Here is a 23,718-nt window from a genome sequence, read left to right on the forward strand (position 1 = left end):
GTGAGGAGCAGCACGTCTTCCCGTGACCATTTGGAAGAAGAGTGGATGAGAATTTAAGGCATAGGTAATGGGAAGGCTGTCATGGTGACCCAAGTCCCTGCTGTTATGTGGGGAAGAGGATGAAGCTGTAAGATCAGATCAGCCATCTGTGCTCACCAACACAGCACACACTGTGCTCAGATATGGATGCGAGCATCTCAGTTAATCCTCATTAACAACCCTCTAAGTTACCCATGACCGTCCTCCTCATTCATATGGTCAGACCTCTGCCTGGAGTAACGCCACCATTCAGTCACAGAGCCATGCTCGGAACTGGGCTACCAAGCTTACACTTTTCATCACTCCACTATCCTACCATACTCAGCCCAGAAAACGAAAAGTAAGGGTTTCCTCACTGTGGGGCAAGAGGAATCCAGGATACCAGTCATGTCACTAAGCATTCCATGGCTCAGGAACCACAGAAAGGACTTTTGTATAATCTTGTTGGGACGTTATAACTGCCCCAGAACCAAATGTTCTGAATAAAGTTTCAATTTTAATTTCTTTGGGGCAATGGCAGCATCTTCATCCAGGTTCGTTCGTTTAAGAATTGTTTACTGTGCCCAGGCATAGGGGAGCAGAAGAATGTTCAATTCAGGTGGACATTTTGACTCCCCTCGTAAGAAGAAAATTTTATACTGAAGCTAGAGGATAACTGATGTTAGCCCAGAGGTCAGGACTTTCTGTCTCTGATTGAATCAAGAATGGCAGGGGTGACATGGAAAGTAGTAAGAAGGCCATTCCAGGGGTCTCCGGGCAGAGTCACTGAGCTCTTATTGCAGACAGGTGGAGGGCAGTTTCCTGTGGTTCCTAAAGCACCCACAGTCCTGCAGCCTAGTCTTCCTCTAGGGTTCTGGAGTCAGCGGTTGGCAGGAGGTCGCTTCTTGCTCAGCTGTCAGCAACTTTGTGTCATAAACCAGGAGGGGTAAGTCATCCACCCGCACTCACCTCTGAGCATCGATGCATGACCTCCACTCATCACATGAAATATTTCCATGGTGGAAAGCAAGATCTCAGACTGAAAGTCCCGCTTCTGTTGACTGGTGGCATTGTCTGGAGAAGCCTGGAAGCAAACCCTGAACTAGACACCAGCCCCATGGCCATCATTTCCACTCAGTGCCCATCATGTCCACTCAGTCCCTCTCCTGGTCCATATGCTAACACTGCAGCTGCTGGGAGTGTGGACAGCCAACAGCTCACAAGTGCCCCTTCTCTGGGGCATTGCCCTCTGCTGATCAAGCTGCTTCACCCAGGAGGCAATGCCCACTTCCCAGGACAAGTGGTGGGGGGCCAACAGTTAATGACCACCTTGCATGTACCTCAAGGTGGGGCCAACTCTGGGAGGCAGATATAGCACACCTCAGCTCCCCTTGGAACCAAGCTACTTCTGAAGCCAGGTCCTACCTAGTTTCTCCCTCATCCTCCTTTACATCCCTTCTCTGCTTTCCTGAGAGCACCGCTCCCAGTAAATCACCTCCAGAAAATCCCCACCTCAGACTCTGTTTCTAGAGACCTGGCTAAGACCTGCCGTCATTCATCTCTTCACCTGCTGCTTGGTAAGATCCCTCTGCTGGGGACTGTGGTTCCCCGAAGACTCCCTCCCACCAATCACTGCAGTCCCAGGAGATGTTCCTGACCACCAACCAGCTGGCATGGGCATGCTTGGGTGAGCTCTCTCAAGAGACTGGCCCTCGGGGCTCTTTGGGCATACCCTACCCTCTTGGTGCCCACACCCTCCCAGGTCTGTTCCCACGACACAGGCCCGAATGATGCCCTTTCTAACCTACCTCCAGGAGCACCTCCAGGGGCATCCACTGCTTGGGGTTTGGAGCCGCAAGCAAGAACTCCCTCAAGAGTAGCTGCATGAATTCCTTCAGCTGCTTCCGGGTGGGATGTGACTCAGCAGGAGCCTGTAGACCCTCCGCAGTATTGTCACCTTCAGCCTCGGCCTCAGGACCGCTGGTGTTCTGGGCAGACTCAGTCATGGCCCCCTCAAAGACAAGAGAACACCAGCATGGGTTGCCTGCCCTGCCCCAAAGCACTTTCATATCTGACATGTGCACGGTGGGATTCTCGTCAAACCATTAACACGTAAGGAAATGGAGGCTCCAAGGAGGTAGGCAGGCTCGGAGGTGGCCTGCTGTGACTTCTGAACCTGTGGTGGGTAGAAGCTGGGCACAGAGCTAGAGAGACCAGCAGAACTCAATGAGGAAGCCCAGGATGTGTTCCGGGCAAGGCATTTCCCTCCTCGGTGCTGTAGCTCCCCATCAGTCAAATGGTAATGATGGAAAGGAACACCAAAGACGTGTAAGGAGGAGATGAGAAATCTTGCATGCAGCATGCCTGGCCCTGGCATATGGTCAAGATAGCTGGTTCCCACCTTTCTGTGGGGTCCTCACCTTTACTGCCTGTCAGACTCTGAGGTTGTTGACCCTTAGGTGGAAAGAGAAGTGGGACTAGAGCCAGTCCTGACATCCAAGACCCTGAAGTGCCTTGGTCTTCATTTTCTCAGTTTTACATTACAAAAATATTGGGAGATAAATGTGACAGGAGTCATTAGCCCAGATACATCTGGGAAGACATGGAGATGCTGGGAGGCCAGATGACACACCCAAGGACATGTGGCCAGGGACTCCTGACTCCTGGCCCATGAACTTTTCATGCAAGTTCATCTGCTGGCACCTCCCCTAGCTCATTCATAAAATTAATGCAGCCGTCCTTAATTAAGCTGTAAAATGAATTTAATGGCACCTAGGGAGGTGGTGACTGTATTAATTAGCTCCATGCAGCCTTGGCTGGAAAGATGCCATATAAAATCGTAGCAAATAGAAATCCTTTTGGCCACCTGCCTTCTGCATGAAAACAGGTCTGTCACATGTTCTGTGCAACAAAGGACTTTTGGAGCTGAACTGGAGCTGACTTGGAGCTGAAAGGAGGCAAGGAGGTACTGGGATAAGATTTCTGGAACCAGGGCCTATCTCATCCACAGTAGACTGGGAGGTGACCTTGGGCCAGGCTCTCCCTCAGGTGAGAACTACTAAATGTGGGGAGGAAGAGCCCTGGGTCAGGGTGTGCTCTGTGGCTACTGGCGGGGAGCTGGCTGGAACCCCGACTCAGCAGATGGCCTGGCCTGTGGGCATATGGGCTGAGGTGGGGATCTGGACTCAGAATGTCATCCCACCAACTTAAGGCCCTGTCCCCCTCCAGGTGAGGGGAATGGTGAGCGGCAGTCTGTAGAACCATGCTTCCTCCCTACCTGGCTGGGGGGTGCCTAGCTTCTGGGCAGAGGTCCCATCCCCCACCCCATCCAGTGCTGCCTTTGATCTTTTTTGCATCTTTTTTTTTTTTACTTACTTTCCTAGTACGTTGCTTTAGTTGATATTAATCCATCAAAACATTTTATCTTTTTGCAAATCTTCTGGTCTTTATAGTTAGTCTTTTTATTAAAACTAAACACTTATATTTTATTAGGTCATTTATTGTTATTTTAAACTGACTGATGGAAACGAATGGGTTTTGGGGTGAGAGACTGAGGTGTAAATCTTGGCTTAGTCACCTATGAATCACATAAGCTGCGGCATATTTCGTCTCCTCGACCTTTTTTTTGAGATGGGTCTCATGGCCCCACTAACCCAGGAGAGAGCTGGTCTGTGGAGCTTTACCTCCCTGAATCCCACCTCCACCTTTAACACCTCCTGCATCAGAGCCTGATAGGGGATGTGAAGCACCAGGATCAGGAGATGGAGGGTGGCACCATGAATACATTTCTGGAAAAGCTTAGCTAAAAGAGCATATTCATCCACTTGGCCGTTTAGCAAATAATTATGAAGCAAACATTACTTGCCCTCACTGTGGTTGGTATGACTTCTGGATCCTCTACTTACCAATATGCCTAACGTATTCCTTTGGTTACAGTTACTGATTTGCAGACAGGAATCGGTAACTCACTCTCCTTGGTTGGGTCTCAGCTCCTATTCCACCGCGGCAGGTAACAAGCAGATTTCTGCCCTTCCTTCTCCAGTACCTCCCTTCACGCTGGTCCTCACTTGCTTCTCTCAGCTCCCAGATGCTCCGCACTCATGAGTCCCCTTGACCGGCTGGAACTGGCTCTTGCTCTCAAACTCACTCATATCTCTTCCCGTAGTGGCCTCTCTACCCCCACACTGACACTTTGTTCTCAAGACCCAGTTGGTCCCTCTGCCCTCCCAGCTGGGCCTCGGCAAGCCCTCTGATTGAAAGGCACCATGGCCTGCAAATAGAACAAGGGTCCTGCAAAGAAGACAGGACCCTATGGCAGTTTCACCCCTCCCCTAGCTGGGGCACCAGCTGTAGGCTTCCTGGAATGGAATCTGTGGTTTCCTCATGCTTCATGTGTGGGTATTCTGTGTAGACCTGGACTTAATCTACCATCATATTTTTCATTACTGAGATTCCTGACAACTCAAAAACTTATTGAACCTCAGAGCCAAAAATGACCTGAAGCCGTACCTCATAAAGAGAAGGAAAACTACCGGAGTTGTTTACTTAAGGTTTTGGCTAGGTTGACTTGAAATGTATTTTCATTTGGGGAGGGGTGTGAAGGCATTTTGTCCTTGAAGGGTGATGATGCTCACCCCTGCTCTCACCGGGGCAGGGCAGAGGTATGTCTTACCTTCTGGGTTCCCAGGGGGAAGGTGACTGCAGCCAAGGTCTGGAGGAACTCTGGGGCCCGCCAGGCTGGATCCTGGGGGTAGGTGCTGTGCACAAGGCCAAGGAACTGCAGCACACTGGCTGGGAATGTCCGTTCCCAGGTGCTGTCTCCAGAACCTGTCGAGGGCTGAGGACATGCTTCATGAGAGGCGGCACATGGGGGCATGACTTGGGGCTGTGTAGGAGCCAGAGGCCTTGAGATCTAGAGAGAAGACCTCCTTTCTGAGCCTCTCAACAAGACACCTTATTGCAAGACTCCTAGTAATAATATGACCTATTTCTTAAGATTGTTGTGAGAATTAAATGAGACAATTTAGTGCTTCAAGCTTATTTTCACAGTGACTAGTACAGGGTAAATATAGAAGAAGCTGGGAGATAACGTCAGATATAGAGGATTTGGACTTTTGGAAGATTTTGATCAGGCATCCCCTGAAGGTGCTTAGGTAAGGCACCAGGCTGGATCCTGGGAGTAGGTGCCCTAGAATGAAATATTAATGCTGGACACACGTGTTTTCACTGTGCTCTCCCTCTGTGATCCTGCTGAGTGAGTTAACCTCCACAGTGTCCATATTTGCACAAGGAAGAAAATGCTGTCTGCTCCCAAGGATAGTTGTACACAGCAGAATGGCTAACATCTGCAAGACAACAATGGTAAACATTGACAAGGACCTGGAGCAACTAGAACCTTCCCAGAATAAGAGCTAGTGAGTGTAAATTGACTCTTCATTTTGGAGACTATTTGGCAATATCTGGAGCTATTTCAAATCCTCACAGGTGATGCTGTGAAAGTGCTGCACTCGATATGCCAGCAAATTTGGAAAACTCAGCAGTAGCCACAGGACTGGAAAAGGTCAGCTTTCGTTCCAATCCCAAAGAAAGGCAATGCCAAAGAATGGTCAAACTACCGCACAATTGCACTCATCTCACATGCTAGTAAAGTAATGCTCAAAATTCTCCAAGCCAGGCTTCAGCAATACGTGAACCGTGAACTTCCAGATGTTCAAGCTGGTTTTAGAAAAGGCAGAGGAACCAGAGATCAAATTGCCAACATCCACTGGATCATCGAAAAAGCAAGAGAGTTCCAGAAAAACATCTATTTCTGCTTTATTGACTATGCCAAAGCTTTTGACTGTGTGGATCACAATAAACTGTGGACAATTCTGAAAGAGATGGGAATACCAGACCATTTGACCTGTCTCTTGAGAAACCTGTATGCAGGTCAGGAAGCAACAGTTAGAACTGGACATGGAACAACAGACTGGTTCCAAATAGGAAAAAGAGTACATCAAGGCTGTATATTGTCACCCTGCTTATTTAACTTATATGCAGAGTACATCATGAGAAACGCTGGGCTGGAAGAAACACAAGCTGGAATCAAGATTGCCGGGAGAAATATCAATAACCTCAGATATGCAGCTGACACCACCTTTATGGCAGAAAGTGAAGAAGAACTAAAGAGCCTCTTGATGAAGGTGAAAGAGGAGAGTGAAAAAGTTGGCTTAAAGCTCAACGTTCAGAAAACTAAGATCATGGCATCTGGTCCCATCACTTCATGGGAAATAGATGGGGCAACAGTGGAAACAGTGTCAGACTTTATTTTTTGGGGCTCCAGAATCACTGCTGATGGTGATTGCAGCCATGAAATTAAAAGACGCTTACTCCTTGGAAGGAAGGTTATGTCCAACCTAGATAGCATATTTAAAAGCAGAGACATTACTTTGCCAACAAAAGTCCGTCTAGTCAAGGCTATGGTTTTTCCAATGGTCACGTATGGATGTGAGAGTTGGACGGTGAAGAAAGCTGAACGCCGAAGAACTGATGCTTTTGAACTGTGGTGTTGGAGAAGACTCTTGTGAGTCCCTTGGACTGCAAAGAGATCCAATCAATCCATCCTAAAAGAGGTCAATCCTGGGTGTTCATTGGAAGGTCTGATGTTGAGGCTGAAACTCCAATACTTTGGCCACCTCATGCAAAGGGTTGACTCATTGGTAAAGACCCTAATGCTGGGTAGGTTGGGGGCGAGAGGAGAAGGGGGCGACAGAGGATGAGATGGTTGGATGGCATCACCGACTCGATGGACATGGGTTTGGGTAGACTCCGGGAGTTGGTGATGGACAGAGAGGCCTGGTGTGCTGCAATTCATGGGGTCGCAAAGAGTCGGACACGACTGAGCGACTGAACTGAACTGAACTAAAACAAATCATGTGTACAGCTTAACCACAATTTCATGCCGGGTATATTTCTAACAGAAAGAAGTGTGTATGTCCACCAAAATATATGTACATAGCAGCTTTATTCAAAATATTTCCAAATGGAAATAACCCAGAAGGAATAAATGTTGATCCATTATCACAATAAAATACTACTGAACAGTAAATAATAATAATAATAATAAGGAACTACAAACATATACAACACAAGCGAATTCCACTCGTGTTGAGTGATCTCAGTCGTGTCTGACTCTTTGCGACCCCATGGACTATACAGTCCATGGAATTCTCCAGGCCAGAATACTGGAGTGGGTAGCCATTCCTTTCTCCAGGGGATCTTCCCAACCCAGGGATTGACCCCAGATCTCCTGCATGGCAGGCAGATTCTTGACCAGCTGAGCCACAAGGGAAGCCCTGAGTGAAAGAAGGGATATGCAAAAGGGTACATAGTGTAGGATTCCACTGATACCAAGCTCAAGGAAAGGCAAACAAATTTATGGTTACCACTGTGCAAGGGAATAACAGCAAGCAAAGTAAAGTTATAAGCAAAATAAACTGAGAAAGATATTCACTACAATTTTATTTCTGATCTTCTCTTATCCTTTCAGTTTTTGCCTTTTAGATTTTGATGCTTGTGTACCATATTTGGTAAATGATGCTTTCATGGCAGATAGCTTCACTGAACCAAAGTCTGCCTCTGACTTTGCTTTTGTTATATGTTTGTTAGATCCCAGAAGACTGTTTAAGGGTCACGTCTGTTATACAATAGTTAACCATTTTATGTTTGCTATTATAAAGAAATGTTTGGTCTTATTTTTTACTTCTGTCAGCATACTAGGTATTTTCTTCATGCTTTAATGAAGCATGAAGAAATGCTTTCATGTTATTTCTTTGGTTTGTTTTTACTAAATAGCATTGATTTAAAAAGTAATAAACTTTCTATGCTGCAAAACAAATTTTTTCAGGCATCCTCAAATTAACTGCATATTAGGTCTAAAACAGAGCCATAAATAAATTTCCCAGAGATGGAAAGTGTAAAGATCGCTTGCTCTGACTAGGACAAAAATAAACTGGAAATAAATAACAGCAATAAAAAAAAAATGTTTAGCTACATGGACATTGAAAAAGATGAATCAAAAATGTCTCTTCTTTTAATGAAAAATTTCTTTACATCTGCAACCGCAGAAACTCTAGAAAACAACAAAAAAATGAAGATGTCAAATATCAAAATTTTAGAACTAGCCAGAAAAAAATGAGGGGGAATGACATATATATCCAAAGTTGTTCTTTATAAATCCACAAATCTTCCACTCCTTAATTAAGTAATAGGATGGGTGAGATAAAGAAAGAGCATGAACTTACAAATTAAGAATAAGAAGAGGAAAATAATCACAAAGAAAATTAAATGAATTAAAGGAGACCATTTATGCAAACTGAACACTTGGGAAGATTTTTTTAAAATATCAATTACCTAACCTAGGTCAAGGAGACATTTAAAAGCCTAAGCAAGGTGATAATAGAAAAAAATCCAGGCCAAAGCTATTTCATAGGAATGATTTAAGTAATAGAAGAGTCATGGATTTAACATCTTCTTGAATAAAAGAATCTTTTTTTAATAAAACTAGCATAATACTGATATCAAAACCTGACATGTGAAAAAAGAAAACTGAAACCTAATATCATTTATGAACATGACTGTAAAATCATAAATAAAATATTTCCAAGCAGAATAAGGAAGTATGCTAAAAGAATAAGAACAGAGTGACAAAGTGAGATCTTTGCAAGAATGCAAGGAAATCTATTGATATAATTTATCAGAGGTAACTGGTTAAAAGAAAAAAAAAACATGTAATCATCTAAATACATGCTAAAAGAGTATTGATTTACTTATTTTTGTATTTATTTTTAATTGGAGGATAATTGTTTTACAATGTTATGGTGTTGGTTTCTACCATACAGCAACATGAATCAGCCATAAGTATGTGTGTATATATATATATATATATATATATATATATATATATATGTCCCCTCCCTCTTGAGGCTGTGAGCACTGGGCCAAGCACATCTGTACAAGACTGTGGGATGTATGTCAAGAGGAATATATATGTATAATGTCTATTGCGACCTTCCTGAGAAAAAGAACACGTGAAGCGCACCTTGACCCAGTATCCCACATCCTGGAATTTATACCAAGTAGGTCACCAAACTAGAAAGACAAGGTATCTGCTCAAGAAAGCTCATTACTGACTTTTTATAACCACGAATGTTCTGAGAAACAATACAAATTTCCATCTACAAATATAGATGATTCCCAACAACATGTCGGAGGAAAAAAGGCAATAGGAAATATGTGGCTTCCCTGGTGGCTCAGACAGTAAAGAATCTGCCTGCGATGTGGGAGACCTAGGTTCAATCCCTGGATCGGGAAGATCCCCTGGAGAAGGGAATGGCTATCCACTCCAGTATTTAGGCCTAGAGAATTCCATGGACAGAGGAGCCTGGCAGGTTACAGTCCGTGGGGTTGCAAAGAGTCAGACTGAGTGACCAACACTTTCAGGAATTTATGTGGTCTGATTCCCTAAGGACATGGTATACTCTTACGTGTCTGAAAGATATTCTACTAATGTTCACAGTGGTTATCTCTGGTTGGGTGTGCTTCAGGTGATTGTTACTTTCCACCTTTTTTTTCTTATTTTAAAGGTAATCATGCATCATTTTACAGAAGCAATTAGGTTTCCACACATATCAAACCTCCAGTTGCCTTTAGAGTCTATAGCATGAAGCCAGAGTTTTTTATGGGTGTTCTTGTTACCTGGTCCACAATTAGTCCTGCTCACAAATCACATGGCCTTTGCCTTCATTTCTAAAATAACCTCTCCACCCACCTTCAAGGTGGACCTGGAAGGCCTGAATCAAAGGCTGTCCATGTCATGTCTGCAGCTGGCAGGCATCTGTCTTCTCTAAGACAGGTCTCTACCTGATGGGTCACTCATGAGAGGCCCACCTGTCCTGGTACAGGTGAGCTTCTTGAGGGAAGAAGCCCCTGAAGGGAAGGGACCCCAGGGACCCTGAAGCTCTCAACTCAAAGAAGTTGCCCAGAAATGTTCCCTTTGACTAGAGGCCTTAAATCTCCCAGTGAAGAAAGTCAAATGTTTAAACAAATGGAAAACAGATGTCTTCTGGTAAGAACACATAAACTCCACTGGGGACATTAAGGTTGGGCTTCCCATTGAGCACCTAAGTGATCACCTTGCCTCTTCTATCAAAAGTTCTGAACAATACCTGCAAATTATCAGCACTACCAGAAAGTTGCTGGGAAAAGTCAAGGTTGACTTTTCTGAGCCTGTCTTCCCATCAGAGCCCCTCTCAGCATGTGGAGAATGGGTCTTACCTGGTTCATGGTGGCTTTCAGCATCTCTAGCAGCAGCAGGGCACCTTCAGTGCACAGCCCTGCCCGGAGGACTTCTTCCCTGTGGTGTTTATGCAACAGCCACTGAAGCATGGCATCCAGGCTGTCCTGAAAGAAGACGCAAGGGCTGTAAGAGATCTGTGGCTACACACCAAAGGGACTGGCTTTCTATCCAGTATGCCATGTTTCTCTGGGGGCCCCAGTGAGAAAGACAAAACATCACAGTAGCAGCCCAGGTGGCTGGTCCATTAGAGGGAATTTCAGCCCACTGATGGAGCATAAGGGGAACACACATGTCTAAGACAGGCTGAAGACCCACCAGCAACTGGCATCGGGTCTGACATCAGAAATACTCAATCTCCCAATCAACTTTAAGGAATTTTAGTAAATGAGATTGAAGAAAACATGACAAATTCAAAGGCTTTACGGCAAGTGCAGTCAGCGGAGAGAGCACGGGGTTGACAAGCAGGATGATCTGACTTTGCTTCTTTAAAAGCTGGGCTTATGCAAGCTATTTAGCCTCTTGGCAGTTCAGTCTCCTTCTCTGTGAAATGAAACTTACATTATCTGCTCCATGGGATTGTTATAAATATCAAGTGAAATAAAATATGTAAAACATCTGTCACAGGTCCTGACATTCAGCAAATGTTTGTTTCCTGAGCCACAGTATGGAAAAAAAATACAAGTTTTTGATGAATTTATCAGAGTATGTTAAGAACTTGATTTTGAAGTGTGATCTGTAATACTATTAACATACATCAAGATTGAGATAGGTCAAATATAAGGATATGCAAGAGGTGAATTTTTCAGTCCCTGGCAAAGCCGTGCCCCTCCAATGACGTCAATACAGTGCAGTTTAACTCAAGACCAAGAAACAATTTCTGAGTCTATTTATCAGGTGCTCAAGAGGGTGAGCAAGAGGCGGGGTCTGTTCTTGATGTTCTCAACATCTACAGAGAGAAGCAGCCATAAATGTGCTGGTGCCATACAAGGCGAAGGCATGATGAGGCCTGAGAGAGAAAGGCTCCCGCTGTCTAGGGGGTCTCAGCCCGAGGTGGCATCTGAGTGGAGAACTGAGGGAAGATAGCTTTCCAGGAAGGTGAGATGGGAGAGGGCCCCTTAAAGGCCTAGGGCAGGCAAGCGCAAAGCAGGTGGTCTTACTGGGGAGGTGACTCTGGAGAATCACAGCACAAAGGGCCAATAAGAAAGGAAGATGGGCTGGGAGACAAGTTAGATCCCAATCAGGGAGGGGCTTGATGCTGCCTGGGGACTCCGAACCTGATCCCACAGGAACAGGAGCCAATGAAACCTTGGATTTGGTGCAAGTCAGTGAGCTAGTGAGTGAGAAGCTAGTGAGAAGGTATCCACAGTGAGTGGAGACTCCTCTTTGGAGGAGGAACAAGAGAGAGATAAACAGGACAGCAGTTGGTCAAGAATGGGAGCCAAGGGGGCAGCTTCTGGTTTTAGGTGGGACATAATTTATCATACTTACGGTCAATGAGGATAGAATCAGTAGAAAAGGAGATGCTGAAAATATAGAGAAAGGATAATAAGGCATGCAGTCACTTGGGAAAGGTGTGGAAGGAATACAGACCAGCCTTAAAAAGGTGACCTTTGCCAGCGACAGTGAGAGAAGGTGATAAAGATGGTCTTGGAATACACAAGTGATGGAAGGTGGAGTCCTGAGGCAATGCCCCTTCATGGGGGCTTCAATTCTACCATGATTTAAGTCATCTGAGCAAAGGGTACCTGTACACCAGAAGACTCAGGGCATGTAAGGTTCACACTAGAATGCAAGGGGAGAGCAGTGGCATTACTAGGGTAGAGGGACATGTTTCTTTGAAGGTGATAAAATGAGGCTCTATGTCTGCGGTGGCAGCAATTCAACCTCCCCATGTTGCCCCCACCATCATGTGATTTGTCTACCCAGAAGGAGAAAAACTTAAAAGTGGAACTGATGAGAAACAGAGATCTGCTGGGAGGGACAAGGGAGGCAGAGGCTGAGGAAGTCAAGGGGTGAGAGCAAGCAAGGAGGTGGGACTGCTAGGGAAGGAAGTGGGTCAGGATGAAAGTTGGGAGACGTGGAGGAGGGTGAGGAGAGTCTTGGGGGATACAGAAATCAGAAACCCAAGTGTGTCACTCCATCCTGAGAGCCCCTGGAACCTACCTTGGGCCCGTCCATCAGCTCTGTAAGTGGTGTCTGTAGGAAGAAGGTGGATACGATGAGGTAGACTTCTGGAATATGAACATGGTGGGCCAAAAAGTCACTCAAGACTCGGAACCCAGGAAGCAGGCAGGGGCTCTGGTCAGGCGTTGGAGGATGGCTCTTCAGGTTATCTATTGATCAGGGAGAAGGGCACAAAATCCAGTTGAGAACAATTGCTTCTGGTCAACATGGGGATTGGGCACAGGAAGGAATTCCCTCCCACCAACCCATCCTACAGACATGCCAGATGGAAATACATCATCCATACAGAGCACAAGAATGTGCTCAATGAGAGTTTCTTTTCCTATTTCTGATGTGCTCATTCATTCATTCAAACACAGATGCTTATCTGATGCCTACCACCTTAGAGGTAACAAGACCTCTTTGCACAGGCAATAAGAATGTAGTGTTCTGATAAAATATACAGAACCCCAGGCCTTCATCAACTACTTACAATGTGGTGGGAGGAACAGACATTACAGAATTAAATACCTAAATAAAAATATGCTTGTAAACTATGATAACCCCGCCTCCCCAAACAAAGAAAGAGAGAAAGTGTAACAGAGGTGCCCTAATTGAAATGGGATCCTCCTTTCCTGCAGGAAGTGACATAAAATTGAGACCTAAAGGATGAATCCACATCAGCCCAGAGAGCTGTGCTGGTGTTGAGGGTTGGGGAAGCACCTCTGCAAGAAGGAAGGAGTTAAGGAGACTTTGAGGAGTGGGAAGAAATCCCCAGCATCTGAAGAGCAGTGAGGCCATGTGGGGAGGAGTCTGAAAAAGGAAGTCAGAGGTGGGGGAAGGGGTCAAGGTGACGCTACAGCCCCTTAGTCCTGGCAGGTCCTCATTCACCGGTGGCACCCTGTCTCCTGGAGATGGCCACACACTCACCCATCATGATGTCTATGCCCTCGGAGCTGCGTTCCACCCAGGAACCTGCAGGCAGGCCGTCTTTAAATCGCCCTCGGAGGGAGGGTCTTGACAAAAAGTGCAGCAGCAGCTTCAAGCCCAGCACCACTGTGCTGGGGTGCACGTGGCCCTGCACGAAGAGCAGGAACCAGTCGGGTCCCAGGTTCAGAAACATCTCTTCCTTTGTCCTGGGTGGGTAAGGGGGTCAATAAGTGCTATAAACTATCTCTCAGCCCATAAGCAAATGACATGTCCAGAAAATACAAATAACATCCAGTTCCATTAGTCACCTAGAAAAGGCAGGTTACGGTTAACATCTGGACATCACTCAGCAAAGTATATATTACATTTTAAAAGATCGGTAATGTTGGCAAGGCTGCTGTGAAAGAGGTGAATTTGCCTATTAACAGCTGAAGCATAAGTTGGCCAAAGCTTTTGAAAGCAATTGGAAACTATGTACCAAATGATAAAGCCCTGCTCACTAATATTCATACTTACACAGTGTCTGACTGGCCACCCACTAATTACATCAATGTAGTCACATAAAACACATCATGGTTACTTAACTCCCTTTGAAAATACACTGTTCAGAATTAATCTTAATGGAATAGTTCAATATTTATGCATCTTTATTGGTTTAGACAAAAAAAATGTATAACTGTCACTTTCAATAATGAACTTTAAAACGATGTGTCTAGAGGATACAAACTTGCTAGAGGGAAATGGAGAACAGAGAGATGGGAGCTGATGCTCAGGGACAATTGTTCAGCAAAACCTGAGCCTCCTGAGAGCCAGGGAAGGGTCCCTCCTGGCTGGGCAGCATTCTCAGCACCAGTTGCCAGAGTAGGTGAGATAAGGGCATGGCCACTGAAACTACGAGTCAAGAGATGGTCCACTCTTTTAGTCATGACTTCATTTAGTAATGGGATGACTTTGGTGAGCTCTGACCATCTTCCTTCACTATGATGATGAGGAGGATGATGGAGGTGACTGTGGTGATGAGGATGATGGTGGTGACACCGGTGGTTGCGGTGGTGGTGATGGTGATAGTCGTTGGCTGTTAGAGTATATATATTATCCCAGGCACCATGCTCAGAGTTATCCATCTATTAATTTCTATCTATGGCAGCTACTATTTTTATCTTCACAAAGATGAGTAGAAGAGAGATATAGAGGGCTTAGGTCACCTCCCTAAGGTCCCTGAGGGCAGAGCTGGGATTTGAACCCAAGTGGTGAAGCTGTCAGAGCCCAAGTGATTAAGCACTACGTTACATTCCTTTTCAAAAAGGTGACAAGGTAGAGACTAGCTCATCTCCCTGGGTCAGGAAGATCCTCCGGAGGAGGGCATGGCAACCCACTTCAGTATTCTTGCCTGGAGAATCCCATGGACAGAACAGCCTGGCAGGCTGCAGTCCATTGGGTTGCACAGACTTGGACATGACTGAAGCGACTCAGCACGCATGCAGCTCACCTCCAAGGCATCTTCCAGTTCTACCATGCATTGGTTCTAGAAATCTAGAGACTTTTAAAGCACTAGGCTGATTTACTGAGGGGTAACTCCCCACCCCGATGCCTCCCTGCCCAAACCACATACACACTAAAAGGTCAGCTTAGTGAGAGTGGGATCTGGACTGACTTTTTCAGCATGGCATTCTCGGAAGGAGGAACAGTGTCTGGCACACAGTAGGTACTCAACAAATAGCTATTGAATTAGTGACCCCAGAGCCGAGATAAAGCAGGCGGTCCAAGAGAGTTAATGGAATTTTATGACTGTATGTTGTTTTGAAAGTTAACTGAAGGCAGATACTTCTTTTTCCAACTTGGAAAAATAACTGAATGACTAACAGTAAATAGCAGAAGAATTTGGCAAGCCTTTTCCTTGATAAATGTTATTTAGGCTAACCATTTCTCCATTCTATTGTCTGCCAAGTATAGGACATCAAAATCAGTAATTATCACTATTGCCAAGACAATAACAATTACACTATAGCAATGGTGACAAGAAGAGTTTATTGTAATGATACCAAATCTGTTTTGAGTTACTGATGCCCATTTAACATTTGCATCAGAATATCTTAGGGCAAGGTCTGCTTTATTGGGTGGAGAGAATATAATTTTCTTTCTGACTAGTGCAGAAAACCAACTCAGAAATGCTAAACTTTTCATTAAGAAAAGGTTTTAATACTGCACCCTGTATGAAGCAGCCTTGTGGCAAATCACTCTTTCTGGAACTACTTACTCAGAGGACAGATGAAGTTGGGAAGAAGATATTACATTGAGCAGCATCTCCAGCAACTGGTTTCTGAGCCAGATTGTCTTTCCAGATGTTTGGCTTCCAGCTACAGAAAAAGAAAATTCAGATTTGAGAGAAAACGGATGTAAAGAGACATAATATTTGCTGCAGTAGGCAATCATAGTCACCAAATGCTTAGTTCTCCCAGGAGTTGAGACATGCATGGGACTTGAAATTTTGGCTTTCAATTCTAGATTTCTATGTAATGCTTAAAAAGAATTTGGGGAAATGTTTCTAAAGTTTCCTTTAACTAGAGATGTTTTTGATGCTCTGCATAGCCCACTCCCCCCCCCCAAAAAAAATCCTAAAAATGATAGGGTCAAATTTTTCTTCCAGTAGAAAGAGTTTTAAAATTATCATGGACTGTAACATTTCCTGAGCACCTACTATGTGCTGGGCATTATGCAAGACAGTGGGAGCAGAGTGGTGAAGATTATGGTACTCAATCTGGGTCCCTGCTCTAGTCTAGGACTTTTGCATGTCTATGCCGCACTAAAAAACAGAGCTTGAATTGCAGCAAGAGGTATGTGGATCCAATGGGAGAAGAAACTTTACTTCTGAAGTGTTACGATGACCTTGAAGGACATATAAATACTATCTTCGTAGATAATTAGCTAGATAAAAGTTTTAGAATGGAGTCTCCATGAGAAGGAGGGTTGACTACATAGTATACTGTTAGCTAATTATCCATTCATTCAGCCCCTTGGTTGGCCAGTTATTTTACCACAAATTCAGGGCACACAGCATGCTATAGAAGTAGAACTGATAAGGCAGCTTGGAGAAGTGGAGTCAGAGTACCCTCTATTTGGATTCTGGCCCCTTCTCTCTTTGAGGTCCTAGTCTCTGAGTTTCCGTTTTCTCATCTGCAAAATGGGAATAGCAATTCCTACTTTTCAGGCTTGATCTAAGGATAAGAGACAATTTATCTGGATTGAGTGACATTAGCCAAGAGAATCTTTTGTGATAAGAGTGTTCTCTATCTGCCCTGTCTAATGCAGTAACCACTAGCTCCACATGGTTATTCAGCACTTGGAACACGGCTAGTGTGACTGAGGAACTGAATTTTTAGTCACATTTCATTTCAATAAATTTAATTTAAATGACTACACGTCGTCAGAGGCTCCCATCTTGGACACAGCAGATTTGGGAGGCCCAGGACAAAGCGGTCAGTAATGGTTCCTTTCACGTCTGCCCTTAGCAGAGGGAATTCAGAGCCTGATGCAGCTGCTGTTCTGAATCTGGTTGAGGAGAGAGAGACTCAAAGAAACAAATCACAAGCCTTTGCATGAGAGTAAGCACAAGGACTCTAGAAGTCTAGAGAATGTGACCTAATCTGGCTTGTGGGACTGGGAATGGCTGGCTTAGTGGGGTGAGGTAGGGGGTGGGGTGGTGCAGGGGAGGTGATCCTGAAGAGGGAACAGCAGGGCAGAGCACGGGTGGACAGCAGACCATCACACATTAGAATGTGTAAGTGCTACAGAGTATTGAAGCTGAGGCTCTCCAAGGGAGCAAGGCAGAGGCTGGGGCGTGAAGTCTCCCACCTGCTGATCTATAGGGAGCTGTTATCCTGCAGGACTTGGAAGCCATTCCAGGTTGTGAAGGAAGAACACAACAATTTGTTTTTATTTGTGACTCTAATCATATAGCTGTGACCTCAGAAGACAGCACCTGGGAACAACAACTCAGTTGTGCTGTGGGTGCCTTCCCCTCCCTTCCCGCAGCCTTTCACTCAAACTGGTCCCACGGCATGTGCCTGTCAGGGCTGTTGTGGGTGTCATCCTGCTGCCGTCAGACTGGCATCTGGGAAAGGTCTTCTTACCGGGCAGGGAAGGGTCCGGGGCTCTGTCCACACAGATCTGCTTCTCATTCACCGACGAAGGCTTGAGGGTGTACACCACAAACAGCCCAATTCTTAAGGCAGAAAGAGAAGGCCACACTCAACTTTGGGCTTGGCCCGTGTCTCCTGAGCACCTGTGAAGGTTTTCTACACAGATCCACCCAAATGCGGCTTCAAGGGAGGACTTGAGGGGGAATCGCGTTACTCTGTGATCAGTGTGATCTTTCTAGAGACTTCTCCAATCTGTCAGGATTCATCAGAGAAGCTGACTCTGGCTCTGCCAGGTCAATAGGACAGACATGGCTGAGGACACACAGCTGAAATGTCCCATCAGCTGGGAAGTCGGCAGAAGGCAGGCATGTTGGGTCACTGGCTGGTGAGCATGGCCGGGCTCATGGAAATTCTGGGGTTCTTGGTAGGTGTGTCTGAGCACCAGGGAGCAGTGAACCCACAGCCCTGTTGAGAAGTCTAGGGGACCCACCCCCTTTTCAAGCCATGAATAGAGAAAATGTTTCTAGGAGGTTCCAGGGAAATAGAACCTGCTGCTGCATTGAAGGGCAGTGCTGCTTAGCTGAGTGTGGTAAGGAGAGAGCTGGGGTCTACGTTCCCTCATGAAGCAGCCCTGATGCTCTCCCCTCTCCCCCGGGGAGCTGGCATAATACCTGAGCAAGTCCTGGAGGCTGAAGTGGCCCCTCAGCTGACAGCCCAGGATGGCAATGATGGTGGACATCTTGGAGGGGGTGAGGCCTGGCTCGTTGAAGAGGAAGACGAGCTTGGGAATAAGCTGTGCCTGGTGAGCAACTTCAGCATTCCGAGGTCCTTCCCTGATGAGCCCAGGAGAGAGGCAGTAAAAGCTTTTACTGGAATGAACCAAATTTGCTGTATTTCTGCTAAAAAGGTTCCACAGTCTGGGTTTGCTCCATGGCCCTCTGACTCTCATGCTCTCCTGGCAACTCGTCAAAATGCTGTCAGACACCCATGGAATATGTGTCTGCCCAGTGCACCAGTCGCTTGGAGATGAGCCTCCCATGCCCTTCCACCCCCAACCCCACCCCCACCGGAAACTGTCTTCAAAGACAACCACCAGTTATTGACTTTTAAATTCCAAGCCTCAGGGAAAACTAATGCTGGTCTCAAAAAACTCAGAACAAAGAGAGCAGACTGGAGCATGACCACGGAGTACTTTCCAACAGCCGGAACGTGGGCCTCGGCCAGCCCGTCAGCATGTGTGTCTTCCTGCTCGCCCCAAACCACAAAGTGGATGAACACGCCGCTGAGAGTCAAAGGGGAGAGAGATGGGATTCAAGCCTCCGCACCCCCTCCTCAGGATAATCACAAATACAATTTCCTGTAAATTCTACTCCCCCAAAGAAAACAGCTCCCAGGGTGAGTGTCCGTCTCTTAGAAAACAACAGGTACAGAAAGACAGTGGAAAGGGGAAAAGAAAAGAAATTGGAGGAGAATGAATGTGGATGGGTTGCTCCTTCTTGAGCTGTCTTTCAGTACTGCTGTGTTGAATTCTGCCAAGCCCCATATACTTGATACACAGAAGGGGTAGAACTAGCCAATTCTATGTGTGGCTTGCACTCATAGGTTCAATGGGAAGATGTGCGTTCATCACCTATAAGTCCCCAATGTCCTTTGTGCTCTCATCACAGCACTGAGCAGCCTGCTTTCTGCATTCCTTCTCCACAGGGCTGTGTCTTGTCCTTCCCTGAACCTCCAGCACTAAGAAGTGGTATGGAATGCAGTGGGTTATAACAGATAGTCAATCATGAGTGGATGAATGAAAGGGTGGTTGCAAACATCTTCAAACACTAAGGTGCTAATGATCACTAAAAGAGTCGATCTGTAAGGCGTCAGGTGGAGGTGGATGTGAACAGCCTGCTGTGTAAGGAAGGAGGTGGGTTGATAGACTGGCTTCCCTGCCTCCCTTCCCCCTTATTCTGATCACAATCCCTGGTTTTCTGGGGGACTTACCTCTTTCTAACTCTCCTCCACCCGATCCAGAGGGCAAGAGATGCTCCTGGCCTGGCCACATGACCTAAGATGGCCCGTGAGACTCCATCCTACTGCTAGGAGTACTGAGTGAAAAAGAAGCCCTGTCTGCTGACTGTGCAGAGCCAAGGACACTCTATGAAGTTGCCCAGCCAGAATGAAGCCAGCATGGAAGAAAGCACAGACAAGACCAGGGATAGATCTCAGATAAAGTAATATAAGCATCATCCAGACAACATGTAAAGATCTGCCTCTGTCAACTGTATGAGCCAATAAATGTCCCCTTTCTCTGCTTTCCTTTTCACCCTCTATTTCTTCCTTCTTTAAGTTGGTTTGAGTTCTATTTCTGCCATTTGCTATCAAAAGAGCCTTGACTAATTCAAAAAGTAACAATGTGATGGCATTTGGAGAGGGGCCTTTGAGAGATGCTTGGGTTATGAGGGTGAAGCCCTCATGAATGGAATTAGTGCCCTTATAAAAGAGACCTCAGAGAGCTCCCTTACCCCTTCTGCCACTTGAGGTTGTAGTGAGAAGACGGCAAACTATGAACCAGGAAGCAGGTCCCCACCAGACACTGGATCTGCCAGAGTCTGATCTTAGATTTCCAGCCTCCAAAACTGTGAGAAATAAACTTCTGTGGTTTGTCAGTCCCCTAGACTATGGCTTCCATTGGAAGAAAAGCTATGACCAACCTAGATGCATATTAAAAAGCAGAGACATTACTTTGCTGACAAAGGCACGTCTAGTCAAAGCTATGGTTTTTCCAGTAATCATGTATGGATGTGAGAGCTGAACCATAAAGAAAGCAGAATGCTGAAGAATTGATGCTTCTGAACTGTGGTGTTGGAGAAGACTCTTGAGAGTCCCTGGGACTGCAAGGAGATCAAACCAGTCCATCCTAAAGGAAATCAGTTCTGAATGTTCATTGGAAGGACTGATGCTGACGCTGAAGCTCCAGTACTTTGGCCAGCTGATGTGAAGAGCTGACTCATTGGAGAAGACCCTGATGCTGGGAAAGATTGAAGACAGGAGGAGAAGGGGAGGACAGAGAATGAGATAGTTGGATGGCATCACCGACTCGATGGACATGAGTTTGAGCAAGCTCCGGGAGTTTGTGATGGACAGGGAAGCCTGGTGTGCTGCAGTCCATGGGGTCACAAAGAGTCAGACATGACTGAGTAACTGAACTGAACTGAACTAACTAGCCTATGGTATCTTTTGTTAGAGCAGCTGAATAGACTAAGACAGACATGCTGTCCCCTGGGGACCTCATGCTCTGGGAATGGGAGAAGTCCATAGTTACTGAGCAATTGGCTGTCCTAGCCTCCTAGTTCCTATTCTTGGCATGAAACTTTAGCTGTAACCCTCAGGCTGCCAAAGCCCAGCCTACCTTGTTGACTGAAGGATTTCCAATAGATGGGAAAAGAGAGAGAGCTCCAAATTGTCGGCAGCATTCATCCAGAGCTGGAAGACAGAACACAATGAAATCAAGTGTGTGAAGGGAAGGGTTGCCAGGCAGTGTGAGCTGGTGAGGTGCTGGGTGTGGCCTTCTTTGGCTTGGAATCACTAACACAGCTTACCAGCTCCAGAATCATACCAGTTCTCCTGACCGCTAAAAAATATAGAGGGCACCACCCCCAGGAGAAAGTGCAAACACCATTCTTGTCTTCCCCATCTCTGCTGCTGTCTAGAGCTTTGCTCTGGATCTAGATTCAAACCAAGGACACCTACAGTAACCATCTTCTATATGTGCCCCAACCTGGGCCTCACAGCCTGTGTGTCAACACACCAAACGCATCTCATTCTCACTGGATTCTATTAAACAAGGCAAATATCAGTGTTCCCAATTTATAGATGATAAAATAGAGTGTAAGATAGACCTTTGAGAGACAGGTCCCTTACCACCAACAAGTCATTGAACTGGAATTAGGAGCTGAGTCCCATCTCTCAGATTTTACACTGCAACAACTATGCATTCAGCTTATGTGTGCAATTTCTTCAGGTCCCCTATCTACAGAACCTGTAGCTCCTATGCAGCAGAACTGTGGATGACACACACTTGTGAAATGCACTGAGATTCTGAGAGTGAAGTTTATCACTCGGGTTATTTTCTTTATTGTAAACAAAATGAAGTTGCTTCCCATTCTTCTGGGGCAAAGGTGATAGTGTGCCTTCATTCTTATTTCTATTAATACTTCCCTTTAGAGAGCTCTATTAGTGAAGTTTCTCAGGCGTGTCTGACTCTTTGTGACCCCATGGACTGTAGCCTATCAGGCTTCTCTGTCCATGGGATTTTCCAGGCAAGGGTACTGGAGTGGGTTGCCATTTCCTTCTCCAGGGGATCTTCCCAACCCAGGGATCAAACCCGGGTCCCCCAGATTGCAGGCAGACGCTTTACCATCTGAGCCACTAGGGTCTAAATGATGACATTTCCTAACTCCCAGAATCTAGAAAGTTCCGATGTGGGAGTTTAAGAGTGCACTCTTATAGGAGCAAAAAGAGCTCACACTTACAAATGGTATCGTTTGCTGGAGGCAAGAAGCATTGCACAAAGTCCTAAAACCAAATCATTATCTGCATTTAGTAGATAAGAACAATGAGGCTCAGAGAGACTGAGTACCTTGTCTGGCGCCCACAGTTTTTAATTGGCACAGACTGGCTTCAAACCCTGGTCTGTCTGACCATGGAGCCCACTCTCTTTCCTTCTTGCTGTGTTCCCCCACAGGCACCTCCTGCAGACAGTGACTCAGAGAGTCAATAATCAACCTCACTTGAACCAAGCAAGTAGTCATGGCTCCATCCATTTACTTATGGGGGAAAGTGGAACAACCTCAGCGGCTATAAGTTTATTATGAAGGCAGAGACTGTTCCTCTCCAATCCCCAAGGCTCAGCATCATACATGCCACGTAGTGACCTCTCAATAAGGATCCACTCCCTTTTTTAAAAGAGTGAATACAAAGTAAACCAAAATAAGACAAGTGGATTACTCTTAAGCCAAAAAACAGCCTGACATATTTCCAGCCCCTGAAAGCACAGTCGCTGCCAGGTACACACAGAGGTAGGGCAGCTGTCATTTGAGAGAGTTAGTGTTGATAAATGTGGCTCCTGGGAAGGTAGAGGTAACCAGACACAGCACCCCAACATACTCAAGAGGATGCCAAGAGCTTTGCATACTTGAATTCATGCATTCATTCATGAAGGCAGTCACTGAATAAATGATACATCAGGCTCTGTGTTGGGAACTGGGGAGCTGAGAAAGTGAGACAGACACCCTGAAGCATATGCCTGTCCCTGTCTTCTGCTCCAGAGCTTTAGAAAAATAAGTTGTCTCAGCACACTTGAGGCTACCCAGCTCTTTTAGAAATTACTTTACGTAATACCAACTGTCTGAATTTTGGAAAACATGCATATCTGAATCTTTTGGTTGTTATTCTATGTCACATAACCCCTGTACTCAAGACTGTATTAAGTGTCTGTATTAAATTAGTTTGAATATCAAATGAATAATGTATCAAATTCTGCTCTCTCCCCACCCCTAGGACAACCTCAGTCTCAGAAAGGGGTGGCCTTTTCTGAAGCCACAGGCCTAGGGCATGCATGACTTCAACTTCCTGTCCCTTTCAGCTTCTCAATGTCCTGCCCCTCCCTGTTGCAAACCAGTCATCAAGGATCTGCCCCTTCTATTGTAACCTACTCTCTGCTCCCCAAACCTTCCTTCTCCTTGAAGGACTTGCCCCATCAATAGTTGATTCTTACACTGGTATTTTAGTTGCCCCCTTTTCACTGCTGAAGTCTCCTAAGTTCTGAAACACTTCTTTTTCTCTTCTTCAAAAACTCACTGACTGTCTCCTTCCAGCCTCCTCCCTGCTCTTCACCTCACGTCCAACTCCACCCTTTACTCTTCCCTCGACCTGTCAGTGACCTCCAAACACAACAGACACATCCCTGCCCTGACTTCACGTGATGTAGCCAACACTGGGGAAATTCTTCTTTTTAAAATTCTCTCCTCTCAATCTTTTAAAAATTTTGTGTCATTTCGTTTTATTGTGGGTTTTTTAAAGCATTTTTGTGCTTGTTTTTTATTAGTTCCCTATTTTCTTAACCCCAGTGTGAAAAGCACCAGC

General features: G+C 45.7%; 1 protein-coding gene across 2 annotated transcripts in view; it reads right to left on the reverse strand.

The window, feature by feature from the left end:
* Positions 1-23,718, reverse strand: part of WDFY4 (WDFY family member 4) — a 226,034-nt gene that overhangs the window by 125,033 nt on the left and 77,283 nt on the right. For both annotated transcript variants that reach the window (XM_081561673.1, XM_081561666.1), the window contains exons 24-33: positions 20,984-21,057; positions 18,258-18,419; positions 17,578-17,669; positions 15,705-15,804; positions 13,448-13,653; positions 12,518-12,687; positions 10,333-10,458; positions 4,691-4,855; positions 1,827-2,030; positions 988-1,102 (exon numbers count right to left, since the gene is read on the reverse strand). In XM_081561673.1, coding sequence (XP_081417799.1) covers positions 988-1,102; positions 1,827-2,030; positions 4,691-4,855; positions 10,333-10,458; positions 12,518-12,687; positions 13,448-13,653; positions 15,705-15,804; positions 17,578-17,669; positions 18,258-18,419; positions 20,984-21,057 — 1,414 coding nt within the window. The remainder of the gene's footprint in view (positions 1-987; positions 1,103-1,826; positions 2,031-4,690; positions 4,856-10,332; positions 10,459-12,517; positions 12,688-13,447; positions 13,654-15,704; positions 15,805-17,577; positions 17,670-18,257; positions 18,420-20,983; positions 21,058-23,718) is intronic.

The sequence above is a fragment of the Giraffa tippelskirchi genome, chromosome 2 (assembly GCF_054371585.1).
Source record: "Giraffa tippelskirchi isolate mGirTip1 chromosome 2, T2T-mGirTip1v1.2.pri, whole genome shotgun sequence".
In the NCBI taxonomy this organism is placed as follows: Eukaryota; Metazoa; Chordata; class Mammalia; order Artiodactyla; family Giraffidae; genus Giraffa; species Giraffa tippelskirchi.